This window comes from Anthonomus grandis, chromosome 1 (assembly GCF_022605725.1).
Source record: "Anthonomus grandis grandis chromosome 1, icAntGran1.3, whole genome shotgun sequence".
NCBI lineage: Eukaryota > Metazoa > Arthropoda > Insecta > Coleoptera > Curculionidae > Anthonomus > Anthonomus grandis.
The window spans coordinates 37,646,617-37,671,293 of record NC_065546.1 but is presented as its reverse complement, the minus strand read 5'-3'; the positions used below and the strand labels follow the sequence as shown (position 1 = coordinate 37,671,293).

The following is a 24,677-nucleotide window of genomic DNA, read 5'->3' as shown; positions in this document are numbered from 1 at the left end:
GGTTTTCCAGTCATACAGAGTAATCTTTTACGTCTTCCAAATAGGTGGATGCTTTTTATTTTATAGCAGACTGTTAAAGTGATTTTTCAATGTTTCCCAGAAACCTGGCGTAACTTTTTAATGAAACTTTTCAGTGATTGGGATCCATTATTCATGTTTTCCAGGTATTTGAAATAATTTTTCGTCTTATTCAGGGCTTCTACAGTAACTTTTTAAGGTGTTCAAAAAATTTAAAATTTTCATGTTTTCTGGTCTTTTAAAATAATTTTATAGATCTTTCAGTTATTTGGAATAATTTTAATTTTATTGCAGGCGTTTGCAGTCACTTTTTAATGTTTTGCAGGTTTTTAGAATATTTTTTCATCCTATTCCACGCCTGTGCAGGCATTTCGCATTATTACATATTTTCTAGGCCTTTGAAATTATTTTTTATGTATACCTTATTTTAGGCATTTTACGTCTATTTCTTGTGCCTTTCAGGCATTTAGGTTATAAATATGTATAATATATATATAATATATATATATATTATAAATATGTATAATGTATATTATAGCAACTTATTTTTGCAGTCTTAGGTACTAATTTTGCTTGTTTGCAAATCTTATATTCTTTATCATAGCAACCGATACATCTTTTGTTTCTATTGTCCTTTGTTTTTTCTATTACTTCCTTTAAAAGATTTTTAATTGTTTTACAGTTTTTTCATTGTCTCTCATATCTCTAATTATTCGGGTTACTAAAGACTCTCTAAACAATGTTTGTGTTATTGGCTAATTGATATAAAATAAGTACATTAATAAAAGATGGGCGAAATAAATATTCAAATGCAACTTTATAATACCATCATATTGAACTACCAAGCACAGTAAAATATGAGGCCATTTAGTCTGACAGGTCAACGCCAATTTTAAATTTATTGTAAAAATCAATTGCTTCTGGCGTATAGATATTTTCGCCCTTTTTTGTGTGTGTCAATGACATTTAATATATGCTTTTATCTTTCCAGTTACCAAAAACTTTACCATTATTTTCTTTACCTTTCGTATCTCCTTTTTTATATTTTTTTCTTCCAAGATTTACAAATGTTCACAACATTCCTACGTTGTTATCTAGGTTATTAAAATAATTATCTGCTACTACAGTTCGCTCACTATCAAGGTAATCCTTCAATAAATTTAATAGAACCGTATTAATACTCCGTCCTGCAGTTACTACTTTTGTTTTTCCCTTTATAGACTTCTCTATCGTAAGTATACCTACTCTCATCATAAAGTTTAAAAATACTGATGCCGTATTTTATTTTAGTTTCATAAAATTGTTTGTTAATTTACCTATAAGATGTTTTATTTTATAAAGGCGACTTTATTTGCATTTTCATTATCCGAGAAATAGATAAGCCCTAATATGTCCTGAAATCTTATTCTCGACATAATATGATAAACGAAACAATGTCTATAATTAAATTTACGCCACCAGTCTAATATTTTCTAATCTAATATTTTTGGAAATTTGGCTAAACCTAACCTCACAACCAAAACTTTCCGGAGGTAAACTCGCCTCCCATTCGGATCTCCGGGCGGAGGCTTTTCTTTCTGCAACATCAGAGGCCTAAACACCAATATTAATGCAGTAATATTGGTGTTTGCAATCAAATAAGCCTCACATTCTGGCATTGGCAGAAACAAAGGTGAAACCTTCAACAACAAATGTTCACCTCATTGATCCTGGATACGATCTACACACCCGATTTCGACTAAACTTTGGATTGGCAGTATTTGTCAAGAACGATTTGAGTTGCCAGCGGGAGGAAACGCTTGAACCTGCGGACTTCGACGTCATGTGGTTCAAAATAATAGCCAGTGGTGCCACGAAATTTATCTGCTGTATCTACAGACCACCAAGCGACACCCAATATAGACGGCTCTTTTTGAACCTGGTTGATTGCATTAACCATCTGCAAATTGACTACCCAAGCGCAGAAATCATCGTCATGGGTGATTTTAACGTTCACAATATCAACTGGCTGCGCTTCTGCAACAAGAACGACGATGGAGGACGAGAAGCTGAGCTATTTGCCACCATATGCGGGCTTACGCAGCTTGTGGAGGAACCTACCAGATTCCCCGATCGAGACGGCGAGTTCGCGAGTCTCCTAGATCTGGTCTTGGCTTCAGACCCTGACTCGTACACAGTATCAGTACATGCCCCCCTAGGAACATCGGACCACAAATTGATAACACAAGTCTCTTGCCAGTTGGAGGTTAAAACGCAGAATCCTCCGATGCCGCGGAAGGTATGGCACTATAAATCAGTAGAGTGGAACCATCTTCGGGAATTTTATCGCTCATTCCCTTGGAAAGAAGTCTGCTTTAGAACCAATAACATCTCAGAATGTGCAAACCAAATTACAGAGACGATCTTGACAGGAATGGAAGCTTATATCCCTTTTTCTACTAAATGCGGATCAAACAACAAGCAATGGTTCAACCTGAATTGCAAAAAGGCAGTAAACACTAAAAACGCAGCATATCGCAAATGGCGTCAACATCCTTCCATCGAAAATCGGAGGAACTTTTTAGCCTCCAGAAATAGCTGCAAGCGAATTATTGATGAATGCAAAGAGAGTCACAACAACAGGATCAAAAACAAACTGCTAAACTGCCCAAATCGAACAAGATCTTTCTGGTCGGTATCGAAAGCCGTTAGTCAAGGATTTGCTAAGTCGGCCTTACCACCCCTAACAGCAGATGATGGTTCTATCGCGGTAACAGCAAGGGAAAAAGCCAACTTACTGGGTAAACTCTTCGCGTCCAATTCTACTCTGCACTCGCAAGGCAAAACACCGCCATATTTGCCAAGGGTGAATTCATCGATGAAAGAAATTTCGTTTCCCCAACGAATTATAAATAAAATTCTTAAAAGCGTAGACACCAACAAAGCTTCTGGACCCGATGGAATTCCAGCCCTAATACTAAAACGTTGTGCAGACGAATTGACTCCTCCCTTATGTAGACTGTTCACGGCATCGTATAAGCAGGGCCAATTTCCAACAAGCTGGAAAACTAGTCGAGTGCAAGCTGTACCCAAAAAGGGTAAGAAGACGATGCCCTCCAATTACCGCCCGATTGCACTAGTTCCAGTAATATCGAAGATTATGGAGAAAGCAGTCAACCAACAACTGTTAAGATATCTGGAATCATCTGGACTAATCAGCGATCATCAATACGGCTTCCGAAAGCTTAGATCCACCGGCGATCTTCTGGCCTACGTCACACACTTGTGGACGGAGGCCATGGAGAAGCACGGCGAGTCCCGCTCAGTCGCTCTTGACATTTCCAAGGCATTTGACAGAGTGTGGCATGAGGGACTACCAACCAAGCTCTCCTCAATCGGCATACAAAACTGGAATTTGGGTTGAATCAAAAGTTTTCTTGAACAACGAACAATCCAAGTAGCCGTCGATGGATACCTCTTCGACAAATTTAACATTAACGCTGGAGTCCCTCAAGGATGCATTCTATCCCCCACCCTTTTCTTGGTATATATCAACGATTTGCTAGGAACTACTGTCAATCCAATCTACAGCTTTGCGGACGATAGCACACTTATTTCCACATTTAAGTCCGCCAAACCAACGACAGCCGCAAGTTCTCAGAATCTTAGGCAGCAACAAGTAGCTTCAACCAACAACGATATTAGAGCAATCTTGGAGTGGGGCGATAACAATTTGGTCAATTTTAACGCTAAAAAAACGCAGGCTGCAGTATTTACGATAAAGACTAACCTTGGTGGCCCGGAGCTGGTTATGGCAGGGAAAACATTGCCAATGAAATCATCTTTATATCTTCTAGGAGTCGAGATCACCAACAGTGTGTCCTGGCATGACCACGTTGCCGAGGTCGCCAGGGCGGCTTCCAAAAAACTCGGAGTGCTTTTCAAAACGAAAAAACTGTATACAGCAGAACAGCTGCTGACTCTTTATAAGGCTCAAATACGCCCTTCCCTCGAGTATTGCTCGCATGTCTGGAGCTCTGCACCCAAGCATAGTTTAAACCTGCTGGATTCTATACAGAAGAGAGCTATTCGTCTTATCGACAAACCAGAACTGACAAAGAGTCTGGATAGTCTGGAGCACAGGAGAAAGGTGGCCAATCTCTGTTTATTCTACCGTTATTATCACGGTAAGTGCTCTTCTGAGCTGGCAGGCCTGATTCCACCCAGGGCTGTTCCGACAAGAAGGACGCGTCTAGCAGTTGCGGCTCATCAACATCGAGTCCACCTGCCTACCCCAAGGACGTCGCTGTATCGGGACTCATTCATCTGGAGAACATCTTCTTTGTGGAACGGGCTTCCACCTCACATATTTCCCGACGCATACAACCTACAGCGATTCAAGATAAATGCCCACAAATATCTTCGCGCAAGCACCACTCCAAGAGTGACATAGGACTTTCCTCTTGTGCTTGTGTTTACCATAAAAAAAGAAAAAAAAATATAGCAAAATAGCAAAAAAATTCGATTTCTCGGAAAGAAACATTCTTTCATATCGTCATTTTATAGCTTTTAGCATTTTTGTTGGTTTCCAATAATATCAATTCCACAACATCTACAGCTACAATAAGTCTAAACATATCAACAGGTCGTTAGTTAGATGGTATATGAATTTTCCTTCCTAATCAATAAATAAAAAGTTTTTTAAAGATGATCCATTGACTCATTCCAGGATACAATGGTCGGATTATTTTCACCTTCGTGTATTTGGAAAACTCGTTCGTTAACTTCAGAATGAGTATCTGATTCAGAGCTAGGTTCGTCTTTGATCCAGAGGGCGAAAAAGGGGCTTTGTCGTCACTTATTAATAATATGTTTTGGTTTTGCTTCATGAAATTCTCATATTGAGAGCTTTCTCGATTGTCATCTAAAATATAAAACATACGCTTAGAAAATAAATTTTGTGTTTAAGCTCCCCTACTAAACTCTTAAACTCTAGAACTCAAATTATATGAGCATAAGCTCTTACTTTTAAATTTAAATTACAGTTTATTAATACGTAATAGTCATATGGTTAGATCTCGATTTTTTTTAAACCAGATTACATCCAATGATTTAAAAAATTAGTGGGCACGTTCCAAATGAACTCTACTATTTATTTATGTATTTTCTTAACACTGGTTATGTTCAAATTCAAAAAGAATCATTTGGGTTATCCTACATAAGCTCTTAATATTAAATTTAAATTATTATTATGTCCAAAATCAAAAAATAATTAAATGGGATATCCTATATGAACTTCAATTACTAAAATTAAATTAAATTCGAATACTAGGTAACACTAATTGAGTTAGTAACTGATATCTCTATCTTGTCCACTAGCCTCTCTAAGCTCAAAATACTCAGTGATATCTACATTAGACTCATTATCATTTGGTATATTTTCAAAAATTTTTGCTTAAAGTACAATTCTAGCCCAACATTTTTGCATAAATAATATTACCATAATTTACCTTCTGATTCCAGTTCATGGAACCGTTATAACAGCTTTTCTTCTTCCTTTAGGTCCATACCCAACCACTTTGAACTTATATTAAAGATAAAACTGGAAAAACAAATAAACAAATCAATAAAAAAACCAACATAAAAAACTTCGTATCGTGTGAAACACCGGTGACCAATGTATGTAGGCGACTCCACCTCGTGTATCACTGGTGATACATATGGTAGTGAAGTGAACGTGTTAATTAATTTTTAAGAAGGAGTCGATGTTCCAATATTTTTATTAATAAACTTTATTTTTAGGTAATTTTGGAGGCGATCCTGCCCTACTACGTAGACAAGATCCAGGAACCGGTTTATATAGCGAACTCTATCAAACGCTTCAAGAAAAACGAGAAAGACATCATCAATCAGCTAGCGATAGCGATCCGTTGCTTGGTGGAAAATTGCGCGGAATTAACCAAGTAAGTTGGGCACTTTTTTACAGGTTGGCGCTCTGTTGTGTTCCTTTTTTACTTTGAATGCCCGTGCAGTTTAATTAGTGAGAGCAAAAGTGAGGGAGAGTTTACTATGTACAGCCTTTCGTTGTTCATTTTAAAACAAACGAGCAAATAACTTTTGTAAATACCTTTTTTTCAGATCAGTTTATGTTTATAGTAGAGCAAAAGGAAAAAATAATTTCAAGACATTAGGGTAGTAAGAAAATGTTGACTAAAGCATAATATGGTTCACGCTTGTGAATAATGACTTGAATATATTTTTTGCAATTTTTTTTTTGGAAAACTTACTCAAAAATTAATTTATTTTTATAGTATTTTTAGGTATAAATAGTTTCAATGTTCTAGAAATGGTTCTTAGTTGCTTGTTTATACCGCAAAAGGGCGCCATCTCATATGACAGTGCGACTGACCCATCCGCATCACGCTTATACTTTTAACGTTTTCTATTTTTTTATTTTGCAGATTCAGTTCGAAAAGGTAGGTGGTGTGCATTTTAGCCAATTTTCTTTATATAGAGTCCATAAAATGAGAGAATATGCCGGTGAGGTCAGACTTCGCGCATCTAAGCTGGCTATCGTTAAGCGTAGAAGCGTAGAATTCTAGCAGATGTGAAAGAGAGAGATGCATGTATTCACGGTCAAGTAAACCTAATCAGGGAAATATGGGGCCTCCCCTTTATTGATTTTTTGGTTTAAATTTAAGTTTGTGCGCATTTTACGTCACCGGCATATTCTCTTTTTGGACTCTACCACTAATACACTTTGTTAGTGGCGTTTTTTGTACATTTATCTTAAAGTATGGTGGCGGCTCTAGATTTAACCATTACATATGTAAATACGTAGTAGTAAATACAATAATTATTGATCAAAAGGTTGTGCGTTTATTTTTTAACGCTTTGGTCTTTAACCTCTAATGATGATACTCTAATGTTTTGATTTAATTTTTCATTAAGCTTATCGTATTTTCATAGTTTTATATAGGTGTATTTTTTTTAAATATTGTTTTTACAGTCATAATTTAATTTTTAATCTGTGAGGCTTTAAAATTATTTTTTATATGTTCCAGTATACTGGACAAATTTATTTTCATTTTTTTTTCTTTCAGGTATATTCTGTCTTCTTTTCCACTTTTTTCATTTAATTTTTTTAATTTCATTTCAGGCATTTTAGGTTATTTTTTATATCGTTTAGGAACTTACAATATTTCTTTACATATTCCAGACATTCGATTGCAGGTATTTTGACAACAACTTTTTAATTTTATTTCACACTTTTGGAGTCATTTTGTACATTTTCCGGCCATTGGAAAGAATTATTTAACAGTCTCTTCCAAAGATTTTAATTAATTTGTTGTATTTTTTAGGCATTTCAAATAAGTATTTGAAGGTTCTAGAGGTATATTTTTTAATATTGTCCAAGCGCTTTCTTCTAAAGATTTTAATTTTGTCGATTTTTGCTCAAACTTGGCTGGAACCACTTTTTATATCTTATAGGCAGTTCAAAAAAATCTTTCATGCCTTTTAGTCATTTGGAGTAATATTTTATTTTATTTAAACGCCTGAACACAACTATTTATATCTTTTAAAAATTTTATACATTTCGATATATTCATATTAAGGTACATACCTGCAGGTAATAAGGCTTATATTCAAAAAAAAACGCTTTAAATTAATCGCAAATCGATTGCGTTATGGGTCCGCGTCTCCTATTGGTCCATTTACAAACGACATTCGAACGGACTACCCGCGTTCCTCGCTTTCGGGCGTCAGTAAGTTCCAACAACTTGTGTCGAGGGGTCGCCGCGTGTGATATTATAAGGATACAACGAACAAAAAGGTAAGTATTTTTAGTAGGTATTTATAATTGTATTTTTAATTTATAACTGCAGATATTTTGGTTAGCCGACATAATTTAAATAAATTTACATAATATTTCGTCATGGATGGGTAATAAGGCCTATTAAAATAAGCTATAGGCCTTATTACCCTCCATGTAGGCCTTATTATCCTCATGACAAATTAATGTTTTTATTAACATATTATTAAACTTCTAAACTATTCTCGTTTTATTTTCAGTAATTTTTAACATCATGCCTCCTAAAAGGGCACCTTGGTGCGAGGAGGATGTAATATCAGCAATTCGATCTGTTCAACGCGGTACTCTGAGTACATATGGGGCTGCGGCAAGGTTTAATATTCCCATCAGAAGAACCATTAGAAATCATGTTCAGAATGGAATCCTAATAAAAAGACTAGGTCGTAAATCTATTTTAAAAGAAGAACAAGAAGCTGATCTCGTTAAAAGAATAATAAGATTTAGTGAAATAGGGTGTCTACCTGTGACTCCACAGATCCTTCGTCGATTGGTATTCAGAGTCTGCGAAGATAATAAAATTTGCTCATCAATTATATAAGTATGAATAGCTACTGCAGCTAGACTTCGCCACTGCTTGCACCTATACCATTAAAATATTAAATTAATGTTTTATACTACTTACTTATGTATTTTGTGGTATCTAATAAAACACGATTTATTATTATTATTATTATTATTATTATTATTATTATTATTATTATTATTATTATTATTATTATTATTATTAATTTAATACAACTTCAAAACTTGCTGGTAAAGACTGGCTAAAGGCTTTTATGAAGAGAAATCCTGTAATTTCTAAAAGAAAAGCACAGTGTATGAATCCAGCTAGGGCTCAAAAACTTAATAAATTTATAGTTGATGATCATTTTTCAAAAATAGGGAAAATGTATGATGATCTTGATCTAATTAATCACCCTAAAAGACTTTATAATATGGATGAAAAAGGATGCCGCTTGACTATTCACCACCAGTCAACCATTTTAGCTAAGAAAGGGGTAAAACGTGTTCACTTTCAATCGTCAGAACATGCAGAGAGTGTGACAATTGCAGGATGTGTCATTGCCCTTGGAATACCAATACCTTCTATGATTATTTTTAAAGGAAAGAGGCTGAAGCCAGAATTACATGATAATTTGCCACCAGGAACTCTAGTGGAAAAATTCAAGTAAAGGCTACATGACTAACGAACTTTTTAAAGAATTCCTCAAGCACTTAGCCCGATACAAAAGTCCAGGAAGGTGCCTCTTAGTTTTTGATGGTGCAGCTTGTCATCTTGATTTGTCAATTGTTGATGTTGGAGACTCACTTGATATAGATCTCTACTGTTTGCCATCGAATACAACACATGCGCTTCAACCCCTCGACAAATCTGTATATCGTTCATTTGAGCATCATTGGGATAATGAGGTATTATTATTCTTGGATCAGTATCCTAACAAAAAGCTGACCAAATCACGTTTTAACATCATACTTCAAATGTTTGGTCTAAATGCATGACACATAGTAACATTATAAACGGTTTTAAGGCTACTGGTCTGTTTCCATTAAATCCCGAGTCAATTCCAGAAACAGCATTTGCTCCTTTAATTCTCTCAGACGTACCGGCACCGGATGATCCCAACAAAGAAAATAGGCGTCCACCTGAATCTCCTCAACCTGGTCCGTCTGGAATGGCAATCAACAAGTCTGGCAAATTTTCCTATTCCAATGTTTACTCTTCTGACTCGGATTCGACTGATGACCAAATCCCTCTTGCTGAATTAAAGAGACGAACAACAAAAGTCACTTCTTTTAATGAGCTTTTGCCCACACCAGTAAAAACTAATGAAAAACCTAAAAAAAATCGAAAAAAAGCTCTAAACTACAAAGGAACTCCAGTCACTGGAGATCTTTTTACCGAGGAGAACAAAAGTCGTGCCAAATTGAATAAGATATTGAAAGCTCCAGGGAAAATGGTATTGCCATGGATGTGAGGAAGACAGGCAGGCTGATATGAGGCAGTGCAGCAAATGTCTTAAATGGTACCATGAGGAATGTGTTGACTTAACAGTCATTGACATGTATGATTTTGAGTGTCCCGATGGCTGCTAAACTTCGCCCAATTAACGAGTTGTGCCATTTTTATGTATAGGCTTTATTTTAACCTCCACGCAGGCCGATTTGCGTTATTTTTCTTAATATTTATTTTTTGTTTTCTAGTTTGTTTAGAGATTATTTTTTTAAGTTTGTTAAAATTAATATAACCTTATAAGCACTTTGGTGTATTAAATTAAATATTAACATTACAGTCTTTCACTTTATTCAATTTTTTTCTTAGCTAGGCCTTATTCCCCGCAAGTACCTTAGACCCACAATCATTTTAATCCAAGTTTATGCTGTTTTTGTTCCTCAATGATTTGAGAAAATACAACGTCTTCATAAGGAATTTTACGTATTTTTTATATTTATAGTTTGAATAAGTCTTCGAATATTTTACAGGGATTTAAAATAAGTTTTAATTTTACTCCAGGCTTGTGAAACCATTTTTTAAATTTGTGCCAGGTATTTCAAATAATTTTTCCAAATATTGTTGTATATTTCCAGTCATTCTATAATATGATATTTTTTCAAAGATTTTAAATAATTTGTCGTATTTCTTATCGATTGATAGGATTATAATTTTTTTTTTAATCTTACCGGCATTTGACGTCCATTTTTACGTTTACTAACGATTTAAAAAAAAATGTTTTCTGTGTTTTTGAAGTCAGTTTTCGTATGTTTTACAGTGATTTGAAATAATTTTTAATTTTAATCCAGGCATTTAAAGTAATGTTTTATATTTTTCAGGCATTGGAAATAAATCTTCAGTTAATTTTTGTATTTCTTTCGAGCTTTTGGAACTATTTTTTTTAATTGTGCCAATAATAAATAATTTTTTCAAATGTTTAGAGTCATTCTATATGTTTTTCCAAAAATTTTAAATGACTTTTCATATTTTTCATCCGTTGGTAAGCTTTCGAGGTAATTTTTTAAATCAGCAATTTTTAAATATTTTTTGTTCTTCGGGTTTTTGCAGTCAGTCTTTTTAATTTTATCTAAAATAATTTCAACTTTATTTTACGATTTTAACGTAATTTTTTATGTATTGTATTTTCGTATGCATTGGAAATAATTGTTTGTACGAAATCGATTTTTTATTTTACCCCAGGCTTCTAGCTTCTCTTTTGGGATGATTTTTTTAGATTTTCCAGGCCTTTGGCGTCCATTTTAACGTCTTCCAATAATTTTAAAATATTTTTTGTTTTCCAGGTTTTTGGAATCAGTTTTCGTATGCTTTACAGGGACTTGAAATAATTATTCATAAGCAACTGAATTAATTTTTGTTATTATCTTATATCCAATTTTTTTTTGCTTGTGTCAAATATTTCAAATAATTTTTCGAGTCTTTTTTTTTTTTTAATTGATTTAAAGTTCCTTGATTTTTTCAAAATGGTTTCTGCATGTATGAAATGTGAACATTAATAAAAATGTTTACATTTTATACAGTTTTTATCATTTCTAAGTAGTATCAACTTTATGGAATCATGTCTGCCTTTTGGTTTTAATATGTCTCCCAGATATTAAAAATATATATATTTCGGATTTCTGGTCATATTTAACGCCGTCCAGGCATTTTATGTTAATTTTGTTGCCTTCCAGATATTTGAAATATATTTTTTTAAATTTATTTCAGGTTTTTGGACTAATTATCATTTAATATCTATTTAATATCTGCCAGATATTTTACATAAATTTCGATATTTTCAAGGCAATGTGTCAATTTCAATGGCCTACGAAGTTTTCATGTTATAGTTGATAATACTTAGAAATGATAAAATTTGTATGAAATGTAAACATTTATATTTATGGAATCATGTCTGTATTTTGGTTTTAATATGTTTCCCAAATATTAAAAATATATATATTTCAGATTTCCGGTCATTTTTAACGCCGTCCAGGCATTTTATGTTAATTTTGTTGCCTTCCAGATATTTGAAATATATTTTTTAAAATTTATTCCGGGTTTTTGGACTAATTATCATTTAATATCTATTTAATATCTTCCAGATATTTTACATAAATTTCGATATTTTCAAGGCAATGTGTCAATTTCAATGGCCTATCATGAAAACTTCTCATGTCTTCCAAAAATTCGGAATATTTTCACATTTTATGAAAAAAAAATTGTCCTAAGCATTTTATTCCAATTTAAATGTCTCAAACATTTGCCATTTTCTTTAAATTATTCCAGATTTCTGAACGTCTTCCAGGCCTTTATATGAATGTTGATGTTTTCCAGGCAGTTTGTGCCAATTTGAAATATTATTTAAACGTAATTTAAAATTTCTCTTATGTTTATTGTCTTCCAGACATACATTTTTGTCTAGGGTTTTGAAAAAAATATTTCTAACGTCGTCAGATGTCTAAAAATTTAAAATGTTTTTTTTTCAATTTATACCAGGTTTTAGAGTACTTAATATCTGCTAGGCAATTTATTGTCAATTTTAATGTCTTCCAATTGGGAATATTTGCTTAATTTAATCCAAGTTTTGTAGCTATTTTTCTATCAAATATTTGACTTTTTTATGTTTTCCAGTAATCTTTTGACCTTTAGAGACTTCCTATACTTTATTCCAATCCTCTGAAATAATGTGTCTATCTTTCTCATTTTACAGCATTTTTATTCTTTTCAATAATTTGGAAAATTGCTTCGAGTTCTCCAGGGAATCGAAATAATTTTTCATATTTTCCAGGTATTTCATATAACTTTTCATGTTACTCCATGCATGCGTAATTTTTTTAATGCTTATTAAAGTTTCTTTCGGCAGCTTCTAGTTCTATAGTAGTAGATCCAATTTTAAAGAAATCAATTATTTTCTGACCCAATGATCCCTAAAGTTGGAGCCGCCACTATTCAGTAGTGAAAAAAATCAATTACAAAAATCCAGTAGATACTGTTCCCTGTACGGTAACTCTCCAAAATCCTGAACATCTTTTCTTATTAGGGTTTATAATGGACCATACCGGTCCAGCCCTGAACACAAGGGCTCCAGCCAAAGAAATTATAAAGGGCCGTACTCGCCCGGTTTCGATTTTGAAGACGATTCGCATGCGAAGTACATGAGCGATCACAATCGCACCAAAAACATTTACGAACATGATACTGAAGACAGCGAGATGTTAAGGGCTGAATACAGACGACCCAGGTAAACAATTTTAGTTAAAAAAAATGATTTCTATAAAATTCTCGCTGAATTTCTTTTTAGGGATGTTTTACTTTCTCTTGTGGGCGAATTCGTGCAAAAGGCGGGAGCGAGAGTGATTGAGCTTGCGAAAAAGGAGGGAGACGGCAAAATGATTGAAATTTTGGATACGAGGTCACATGTGGTAAGTTGAAGTTGGTAAACCTTTAATAAATCGTTAATTCCCTTATTGAATGTTCGAGGAAAATGTTATTGAGTTGGTACCCTATGTAACGAGCACCATCCAAATCAAAAAACCATTTATCTCCACGACTTTTTTGTTTCAGAGGCTGGCAGATATCGCTCATGCTCTCCTAAAAGTATCCCCATACGATCCAGAATCCATGGCATGCAGGGGTCTACAGTTCTACATGAACCACGTGCTGCCGGACACCGATTGGGGTGATGACGCCATGAGACCCGCCTTCATCAACCTCGTAAAACGTATGGAGAAAGTTTTTGGGAAAATCCAAAAAAAAGCCTCCATAAGAGTAAGAGAACTCTTCATAAATGTGGTGGCTTATTTTAACTTAATTTTCTAGAGAAATACCGATTGGGATGCCGCAGCTGGTCTACTAAAAGGAATCTACAACACCATGGTGAAATATCCATACATCATCAATTGGCATCAAATCAAGCAGCTAATAAGCGTTTGCCAGGTAAAATTCATTAATTTTCAATGGACAAATGATTTTTATGAAGAATTGATTGTTTTAGAGCCTGATAGTGACGGAATGTTGTGGAGAAGGAGTTTCTGGAGCAACGGCGGCCATTCTTAGCCAAGCACCCCCGGCCAATTTCTGTTCAATGGTGGTCAGATTGATTGCCTTACAAATACAAGAAGGACACGTAAGATTTTGACATATCCTGTCTGGATAAGTTGGTAACATGGGGGGATCTTTCCAGGATTTTTGTTCGCTGGAACAAGTATGCGGCGGATCGACGTTTTCCACGCAAGAACGTACCGAAAGTATGATTATTAATCTGGTGATGCCGCTGTGTTTACGGGTTGGGAGTGGACGAAAAGGTGAACGGCAAATATATTTTTTTTAATTAATGATTTGTGAAGGGCGTTTAGGCATATAAAATTGATTGGATAATCATCAAAAGGGATTTTATAATGTCATCGATGTGAAATCAGTAAAATCAATATGTTTGCCTCGTTGGTCTTTCGAGTAGGCTTTTAGGCGTAAGATAGGATTTTTTTAAATAAATTCATACCTTTAAGAATATTTTCAAAAAATGTCTCACTAACAGAGTTTTCTAATTTGGAATTGAGTGAAAAATCCACTTCTTTGCATCGGTAAATTAATAAAAAATTACTAATGTAATATAAAGTTTATGAGTCTAGCTAAGATAAGCCTTTAATGTCCTAGAATTGCCCCAATAATCAAAAAAAAGATTTTAAAGATCTTCGACCAGGAATCACTTCAATGATGAGTATATGAATGCGATTAATCCCTAGTGATCCAGGATTGATTAAATGATCGTTGAGATGATTTTAAAGGATTTTCAATTGGCTATGAGGTAGAAAAGCCTTTAGTACCCTCGGATTTATTAAAAATAAAAAAAAAAGGATTATTGATTCGAAAAAAAATTAAAAGATGATTATAAGTCAGTTTGCCTCTTAGTGCTCCGAAATACACTAAATAATCATTCAAGTAATTTATAGATGCCTTAACCAGGAATAGGAATTATAGATTACGAGTTAAATCAAAATTTTAGCTTCTGGAATGGATTAAATATTAATAAGAGTGATTAAATCCAACAAAATCAACTCCAACAACATTATTTTATTTATCAATAAAATAATGAATTGGATTACAATAATCTTTAAGTCCCTTAAAATGAATTAAATAATCTTTGAAGTAATTTGGAAGAACTCTTGATTTCGAATCAATTAAATTATGGTTCTAAGCCAAATAGGATCTTTGAAACAAATGTTGAAACTTGAAACCAATAAATCAATGAAACTATGTTTCTGTATCGCATAGGCCCTTAGATTTAAGATAGTTATCAATTCAGAATCAATAAAATATTGAGTGGGATTCGTGCTCATGAACCTATAATCAATTTAATTAGTAGCAAAGTGATTGTAATCAATTAGGAATCACGAAATAATAGTTATGTGGTAGATAGGTCTCTAGACTAGGATCATCAACCAAGAAATTAAAAAATCATGATTTTGATTCAGGCAGTGCCTTAGAATTGATTAAATCATCATTAATGAGATTTCAGATAGCCATTAACGAAGAATTAATAAAAATAATTGTTGATAAGTAGATTGGTTCATTAGTCAGCAAAGTTATTAAGAAGGTTAATCAATTTAGAATCGATAAAATAATAGTTATATGGTAGATACGTCTTTAAAACTATGAAATTAATTAAATAATCATTAAAGTTATTCCAGACAGTCATCAAGCAGGAATCAATCAAATAATAGGTATAATGTAGATAATTGATTGATTAAATAATGATGAAAGTGTTTCTAGACAAGGATCGATATTAATGAAATTATTAGAAGTAAAATAAGAGCTGAAGAGTAATGGCTCTAGAATTTATTTACTAGTAAGCAAAGTAATCGTAAAATGTCACCACTATTTTCTATAGGCCCTTAGAACTCTGTAAATGATTAAATAATCATTACAAATATAGAATCATCCCCCAGGAATCAATAAAATAATGAATATGGTGTAGAAAGTTCTAAGGATATTGGGGTATAAGGAAGTTTTATTCTTTCTTTTCTTAAATTGGAATTGGAATATTTTGGAACCAATATTTGATTTTTAATAGTCACCGAGGTCTTGGAATTAATAAATTGATAAAAATATATTTTTAAGTGTCATAAGTGCCTTGGATATAATATAAGTTCCTATAAGGCGCGCATCTTTCAGACATACCGAAAATCAAACAATCCGACGTGAGTTTCGCGATAACTCTGGTGCTGCACGCGATGAGTCCTCCCTCCTCACAGGGAGGAATCAACCCCAAAGCAACCGGGGAGGCCAGGACCGGCAGCCTTACCTTCACAGGAACCAGAGACACAAAAACTTTATCAAAAATTAATACGTCTTTGTATCAAGTGTCTTTTTTGGCTTTAAAAATGATCGGTGAGTCCACGAAAAATTTTACCTGTGGTGATGAAAACGTTTTTTTTTTTTTGGTAGCCATCTGCTTTGAGGAATATCTGATAAATGACTGGATGAAAATCGGAAGGACGATGAGGGAGTTAGGCAAGAGAAACGAGGCCGCCACTTATTTATGGGATTTTTTGGATTTTGTCGTAACACATCGGACTCCTCTGTATATTTTGATGCAACCGTTCATCTTTTTAAAGGTAAGACTTTATTTGGTGTGAGATACGACACGTTTTTCTCTAATAAATTCGCGTTTTTCAGTTGGCTCAACCTCCGATTTCCGACTTCGAACGCACAATGCATAAGAAAATCAGCGATAAGATCCGCAGTATCGGACTCCCCTTGCCGAAGAGCAAGGGAGCCATCTTGATGGATCTGGCCAATCAGATGAAGCAGCTCAAGGAAGAACTATCGGAATGTAAGAGGAAATTTTATCCCACATATTACATAGATATCTGAAAGGGTCTTTTTTAATTATACAGTGCATCCCAAAAGTTATGTCTAAATTCATTTAAAATTCAGGGGTGTGTTCGAAAAAAAAAACGCTCGGACCCATTGATTTTTATTTCAAGTTGCGCATTTTTGTACGTGAAGTTTGTATATACAGGGTTGCTCAAAAATAAATTACGACCATCAACTTCATTTTTTCAAATGAAAGCACCTTTTTTTATTTCATTTTTGAATTTCGCGTGGAAATGTTTCATGCATCATGTCCTATACCTAAAGTCAACAGTTATCGAAAAAAAGACGACCAAACATTATTCTTGAAGTTCACCTTACGAGTCACCTTTATCTCTGAGAATTTTTATACAGAGCAAAATTCCATTCCTTCGTGTTTTTTTATTGTTGGCTGGTGACCGTGTATTTTCATTAAAACTGTATGACAGTTGTACGCCAAACAGATATTGTCAAGTGTGAAGTGTACGAGCAAAGTTGCGGTTTTCACAATGGTAAAGTTAACGGAGCGAGAAAAAATAGAAATTCTGTGCATGGTTGGGTTTGGTGATAGAACACGTACTCAAAGAGAAGCTGCTCAATTATTCAATGAAATCCATCCTGATCGTCCTCCGATATGTTAAATGGTGATGAGTAGAATAGAGGCTAAATTTAGAGTATTCGGTCATGTTAGAGATCTGCCGAAATCTGGTCGTCCTGCTCGAGATGAAAATGAACAACTTGACGTTTTGCTTTCTTTGGAAGAAAATCTTTGCACTCCTGTGTCGCAGATTGGGGCAAATTTACACATGGCAAAATCTATAGTTCACCGAATAGTTAAAAAGCACAAATATCACCCCTACAAAGTTATTCCTGTGCAAAAGTTATTTGATGACGTTTTCGATAGGCGAAATGAGTTTTGTGAACGCTTACAAAACATGTGCAATCTAAATAATCGTAACGAATATTATTTTTTCCGATGAAGCCACGTTCTGTTTGAATGGTAACTTGGATTAAAATATCTACTTAAAATGGTAATGGTTTAAATGTGAACAGACAAAATTGTCGATATTGGGCAATAGAAAATCCGCATTGGATGATGGAGGTAAACATCCAGTACCCTCAAAAACTAAATGTGTGGTGTGGAATAGTGCGCGGAAGAGTAAGAGGTCCCTTTTTCTTTAAACAGACTTTAACGGGACAAGTGTATCTCGATTTTCACCAATTTGATATAGTTCCAGCATTACTAGCTTTATTTCCAAATCCATTGGACCCAGACTATCCTGACGAAGAACTAATTTTCCAGCAAGATGGCGCTCCTCCGCACTGTGCGTACATTTTTGGATAAAACCTTTCCCAATCGGTGGATAGGAAGGAGAGGACCCATCGAATGGCCTGCTAGGTCGCCTGACCTAACACCAATGGATTTTTTTTTGTGGGGATACCTCAAGTCGAAGGTTTTTGTTAATAGACCAAATAATTTAGACGACTTGAAAGAGGGAATTCGCAGAGAAGTGCGCGCCATAACTCTGGAAATGATTGAAAATGTGCAACGAGACTTGGATAGTCTCGTTGCACATACTGCCATATGCCTTGGATATTGTCAAGCCGTGAATGGCAACTATGTTGCACATTTAACTTAATTTTTGTTCTTTTTTATTTGTTCCATGAATCGTCTTTTGCTCGATAACTGTTGACTTTAGATATAGGACATGATGCATGAAACATACGTAGAATTCCACGCGAAATTTAAAGATAAAATAAAAAAAAGTTGCTTTTATTTGAAAAAATGAAGTTGATGGTCGTAATTTATTTTTGAGCAACCCTGTATATCCAAACTTCACGTACAAAAATGCGCAATTTGAAATAAAAATCGACGGGCCCGAGCGTTTTTTTTTTTCGAACACACCCCTGAATTTTAAATTAATTTAGACATAACTTTTGGGATGCACTGTATGTTTTCAGATGCTGTATTTAAATATCAAGAGGAGTTTGTGATTTTGTGCATCCTTAAGTTGTTCCCCGAAACGCCACAGGAGTAATTTCATTATGTTTCGTCAATAGAAATACCAAAAAAAAAATCAAGAGGTTACAGGCTACAGGGTGCTCAAGATAATTGAAAAAAAAAAGTTTAACATCCTGTCTGTTAAAAACTATTTATTTTTTTGCCTGAATTTTAAACATGCACTTTGCCTCCAACCTGTATAGTTGCGGTTAGAGATAATTTATTTTATTTGTTCTGAGCAGCATAGTCCGGGCCTTCAAGAATATTTGTTTGTTGGATACTCTACCAATGTACCAAGAGGTGCCAATATTTTTAATCATTGTTTAGTTGTCCAGCCTTAAGATCTGTATACAGGTTGGCCCATGGAAAACAGTTCAGTAAGGTTAGGAAATTTTGCCACTAACTCTAGGATGTACTATGATGTACGTGTTTATCTGCATGTCTTTCATTAAACAAAGTTACCGTTAGTCTTGCACATTGATTGTTTATAAAGTATAATTCAATAATTTTCACTCTCTTCGCAATAGAATAAACCATTTTTATCGAATCGAAAGGAAAGCACAGAAATAACTAATTCACATCAACTTGTTTACTGAAGATAAAGTCGTATTGTTGACTGATTTTTGATAGTTTAAAAAAAAAATTTACTCACACACCTAAAATATCCAGTAAAATTGGACACCCTTTCCAAAGATGTATCACAACACACCCCTTCCCAATTAAAAACTAAGAGTCAATGTCGCCCCCGCTAAGAGGTTGAAGTTGTGGTGTTAAAAACTTAAATAAAAAATCGTTTTTCTAAAATTAAAAATCGACGGGTGCGAGCGTTTTTGTTTGGAAATCAAGAACCTCTAAAAACTAGCGCTAAAAGTATTAAACAATGATATTGTTTTAAAATCTTTAACAATCTATCATACTGCGAAAACTCAAGTTAGCAATTTCAAACTTGGCAGTTGTAACTAGAATAAAAAGACCTTTAACATAAGCTATCACTTGACACCCACTCCTATTTAGGAATTTGAGGGTGGTTGCAACTTTCGCCAAGGGGTTCAAAGTATTAAAAAAATTGTCCCCCCAAAATCAAAAATCAACGGGTCTGAGCATTTTTTATTTTTTTTTCAGAAAAGGCTTCAAACCTTGCTGGACTGTTTTCGATGGGCCTCCCTGTATATTTGACAGTGTTTTTTTCAGATCCTATAAAGACTATCCCAAAATCAGTATAGTTTTTCTCCACTCTTGGTCAACCAATGGCGATTTAATATCGTTCCTTCGTTCTTGCTATATTGCCATTAACTGCAAAAAACATATTAGATGTTATTTAACAGATTTCGTCAAAGCGTTTGATCAAATGGACAACACCATTCTTCCTCATAATTTACGCAATTTGGGATTTCACCATAATTTGGTCCAACTACCTAGTAAAAAGAAGCCAATTTGTCGAGTAAAAGGGTCTTAGATCCGAAATGTACATTGCTTCCACTGGTGCTCCTCAGGCTAGTGATCTTGCACCCTTTCTATTCCCTATTTTGATTAATAATATAGTCACGGTGAAGTTTGTTTATGAATTACATGAAGATCTTTCGTGCTTTAAGCATTCAGAGAGACTGCCTGCTCTTCCAGGATAACCTTAATGCTGTTTTTGATTGGCATAAGTTACCTCAAACACCACAGAAGTGTAAAAATATTAGTATATCCCTATTAAAACATGAGCTTCGCTTGATAACACATTGGATAAAGTGCCTCTCCCTGAGTGCGTGTCGGTGAGTCATAATTAAGAAAAGGTTGTCTTTTAATGAGCACATTGAGGAAGTGGTGGCATCTGTCTTAAGATCTCTTGGATTCATCATAAGATAATGAATTTGACTTTACCTTACATTTTTTTTCATGTTACTAGACTTGAATCTGTGTAATGTAGGTTCTTAAAAACCTGTCATTTGAGGCTGATGGTCTTTTGCTTTACAACATTTTTGGTACTACGTATGAGTCATTCAGTAATATTTCATTGTATCATTTAAGTATGTATGTATAGCATATATCGTTTCTCCATAGGAATTCTCCTAAGCCTATCACTCTTATTCCGCCAGTGTACCAGCGTCCCGTGACAATATATAATCACCATATATTTTTGGTATTTTTTGACCACCCTATATAATTTCCGTTAACGTTATTCTATTTGTTTGATCTTAGCCGCATAGTCCAGGCGTTACGGAATTTTCATTTCTTGTATATTTGACCAATGTATCATTTGTCTCCTGAGACGCCACTGCTATAATTAAATTAGGCTATTATACTAAAAATAACACAAAATAAGAAAAAAGTTTAAGATAATTAGGAAAAAACGGTTGTTTTTTTAAGTTTGACACCCTATCTCGGAAACTATGCATTTTTTGACCCACGTTTATATAGGGTGGCCCATCGAAAACGTACCGCAAGGCATTACAGGGTGGGGAAAAAACGTTTCGTCAAAATCCAAAAATACGGCAAGTATGTTTGTCAGAGGGATAACTTTTGACATAAAAACCGTTTAAAAAAACTCAACCCTCTAAGCGGGGGTAACATCCCTTAATTTTTCCAAATGGAACGAGGGGTCAAGTCATACCTCTTTAAAAGGACCTTGTCATTCCCTATATAACGCTGCTTAGTTTCTAAAAATCGAGTTACTCGTTTATGTATATGGTATATAATATGGGCCCTTGAATGTTAAACAATAATGTGTGACGAAAAATGCAAAAAGCGATTTAATGCGAAACACGTTAATAATTCTTCTTCGCAACTCTTTTAATGTAACAGGTGGAGTTTTGTAAGCTACGGATTTCATGTGTCCCTACAAGAAGAAATCTAAAGGAGTTAAGTCGGGTGACCGAGGTGGCCACTCAATTGTGCCTCTTCGTCCTATCCAGCGTCCTGGAAATCTGTCATTTAAATAGTTGCACAATGGAATTTCCAAAAATATCAGCTCCTACATTTAACTTCTGGGGGTATTGGTAACTGTTTTTTTGCGGTACTTTTCGATACACCACCCTCTATAATTTTTTTTTAATTATGTTTCAATGAGGAATGTGATCCGAAAGGTTGGACCCATATTTTACAATCAGCCTGTATAGTGGTCATTATTAATAATCTATTTCTTTTTATCCGAGGGGCTTAGTCCAGGCGTTTAAGAATCTTTATGTGTCGTATGCTTAACCAGTATACGAAGAGGTACAAAAATGCCACTGAAAAAATGTATTTATTTATTTTTGATACCTTGTATTTTAGAAACTATTAATTTTTTGATCCAACTGTTATAGAAACTTTTTTCTCATATTTTGCTATTAATATTATTATTATTATGATTATGTAACCCAGTTTATTTATTTTGAGTTTTAAGTTGGATGTGGGGTCAATTAAAATCCAGGCCGTTTAAATCTTTTTTTTTTCTTTATTACCAACGCTTCGGCCTATATTAAACCTTCTTCAGGGCGAACAGAAGAAATCACTTTGGCTTTTTGTTTTACAGTTTAAATAGAACATTAGAGCATCTTTTGATGATTCCATTAAGTGTCTAGTTTTTGATATAGATTGAAATACTGGGGTGCAAGCAACAAGATTAAAATAGTCAGACTTCCGGCGCTTTGGTAGCTATACAGGTTCAGATTTAAAATATTTGATGTCGATTTATTAAAATTTATGTATTTATTTCGGTTTCAACTCTTTAATTTTTAGTACCCAATAGAGATTTTACATATAAGTTAACAATCTCTTTCATACTTTAATAGCCACAGAATCCGATGAGTCGAAGAAGGACAACGCACAACCCTCAGTTCACGTGACCAACGAGACCACGCACAGAACCCAGCGGTCGTCAGTAATCGGGTTATTAACTGGAGATTTACACCACAGAACCTCCACCCACGAAGCTTTCCAGCAACATTTGAAAGGTATTTACATTATTATTGTGAGGGGTCACTGTTGCCTCCTCCCGTTTTTTTCTCGCACATAAATTGAAGAATTTTAAAGGCTCCTCGACAAGCACCAGTCACGCCTCCACCCCAGTTCAAAAACCGAATGCCTCCTTTCCAGATTTTCAATGTGACACGAAGAGTTCCACCCCTTGTGCCTCCTCACAAGGTATTTTGGTGTTTTCTGTTTTAGTTTTTTTTTGTTGTTGTTTTGTTGGTAACTCGATATAGTGCCACCATAGTTCATACTCTTGTACATACCAGAACCATTTTCGTTTATGCATATACATGTTTCATATATATGTGCCTAAAGTGGCTATATAATCGTTTAGTTATATACTTCAGACACTTCCTAAATGTTTATACGAAAGGCGTTCAGATTTGAAGCTTAAGGCACTACTTACACGATTTTCTCACGTATAAATGACAGTTAAAAATTTGAAAATGGCGCCCTTTTCGAAAATCTAATTTAAATTTGAACGCTCATCGTATGTGTAAAAACATCTATTTTTAATTTCGAACTTACCCAATAATTATATGAATTCAGATGTTTTTACATAGAAATTGAATAGCCCAGGCAGCACAAGACTTATTAAAGACATTGTTTTATAAAAGGTGATTGTCGACCGATGATGGCACGGTAATCGTAGATAGAAAACGGAACGTAGGTGAAAATTTCGTAGCTATGATTTAGATTTTTTTAATTTTTTGATCCATCATTAGCGCTTCATATTCCGCAGCTGTAATTTTTCGTCATGGTCCATTTTTAAATTTTAGTATTTTCTGTAATGCAAAACAGCAGCGATGGGCACTTTGTATTCTAACGTTAATTTCCTTAGTCATGAATTCGAAGTTGTATTGGTCCATCATCATACTTGGTCTTACTCTCATTTAGGTCTTACATTTCTTTGCAGATTCACTTCCCAATGATGTATATGTCATCCGCAAAGGCAAATATTAGATGGAGGCCTCTATTGCCGGATAAAAAAGTCTTTGATTTTTCTTCTTTAAAACTATATTAAAATCAAGTGCTGAGATGATGTCTCCCTGTTTAAGGCTGCTATTTATAGTAAAAAAGGTTAAAAGCTTTCCTCGGATCCGTACTGCACGGAGGCTTCTATGCTAATCTCTGTTAGCTTGACAAGTTTATTCAAGATTTCTAGTTTTACCATTGTATTCCATAGATCCACCCTCAGAACTTTGTCATACGCATGTTTAAAGTCGATAAAGAGCTGATTTAGGACTTTAGCGTAATTTCAATACCATATTACAATAGCTAGTCATTACCCTTCCTACACCTATCTTTAACGGATTTCGAGACAAAAAATAATTTTGCGAGTTTTTAGATTTTTAATCAAGGGATAACTAATTTATTTCTCAGCCATTTAAGTTCCTAAAAAGCTCAAATTTTAAACATCGCTTTAAGAGACCATCTTGGGTAACTTTCCATAGCCCAATATAATCAGCATTATATGCGTAGAGTCGTCGAAAAAAACCCTTCATTTACTAAAATTCTTTATTTACTAAAATGGCGAAAAGTTTATTTTAACAGACAATTGAAATAGGGGAAAGGGCTCTAAGATGCCGAACTTAAGGTTTGCGGTCCAATTAAAACTCTATTTTCTTACCAATAAATGTTTTTTTTAAACAGGGCATATAATATTTAAGTGACTAATCAATATTTGAGTCTGTTTTAATTCAAATTTGCACTTTGTGGCTGGTAATTTATTTGGGGAAAAAAATGTAATTGTCGTCATCTTACACGCGGTTGCTGACAAGATGACGAACGTATGTGAGTAAGTTGACGAATATAGTAAAAAGGCAATAAAACAATACATTTAAACATTTTAACGATTTATTTTTTTAAATAAACAAAAACTAAAAGCAAGGAAAGTCAAAAATATTAAAAAAATCCAAGGGCGAACACAAAATTTCAAATTGTAACTTAATTTTAAACACGACAAAAATCGCACACCCAAACTTTGGCTTTTGCTTCTTTCAAATTAAGTCCAGTGCATTCTGCGT

General features: G+C 34.3%; 1 protein-coding gene across 3 annotated transcripts in view; it reads left to right on the top strand.

Annotated features, from left to right (window-relative positions):
• The window catches only part of LOC126745903 (protein unc-80 homolog), a 97,943-nt gene that overhangs the window by 63,233 nt on the left and 10,033 nt on the right, over positions 1–24,677 (top strand). For all 3 annotated transcript variants that reach the window (XM_050453965.1, XM_050453956.1, XM_050453948.1), the window contains exons 36-48: positions 5,800–5,960; positions 6,459–6,473; positions 12,898–13,098; positions 13,159–13,279; positions 13,422–13,625; positions 13,677–13,793; positions 13,852–13,983; positions 14,041–14,161; positions 16,029–16,244; positions 16,302–16,471; positions 16,533–16,689; positions 22,470–22,631; positions 22,711–22,821. In XM_050453965.1, coding sequence (XP_050309922.1) covers positions 5,800–5,960; positions 6,459–6,473; positions 12,898–13,098; positions 13,159–13,279; positions 13,422–13,625; positions 13,677–13,793; positions 13,852–13,983; positions 14,041–14,161; positions 16,029–16,244; positions 16,302–16,471; positions 16,533–16,689; positions 22,470–22,631; positions 22,711–22,821 — 1,888 coding nt within the window. The remainder of the gene's footprint in view (positions 1–5,799; positions 5,961–6,458; positions 6,474–12,897; positions 13,099–13,158; positions 13,280–13,421; positions 13,626–13,676; positions 13,794–13,851; positions 13,984–14,040; positions 14,162–16,028; positions 16,245–16,301; positions 16,472–16,532; positions 16,690–22,469; positions 22,632–22,710; positions 22,822–24,677) is intronic.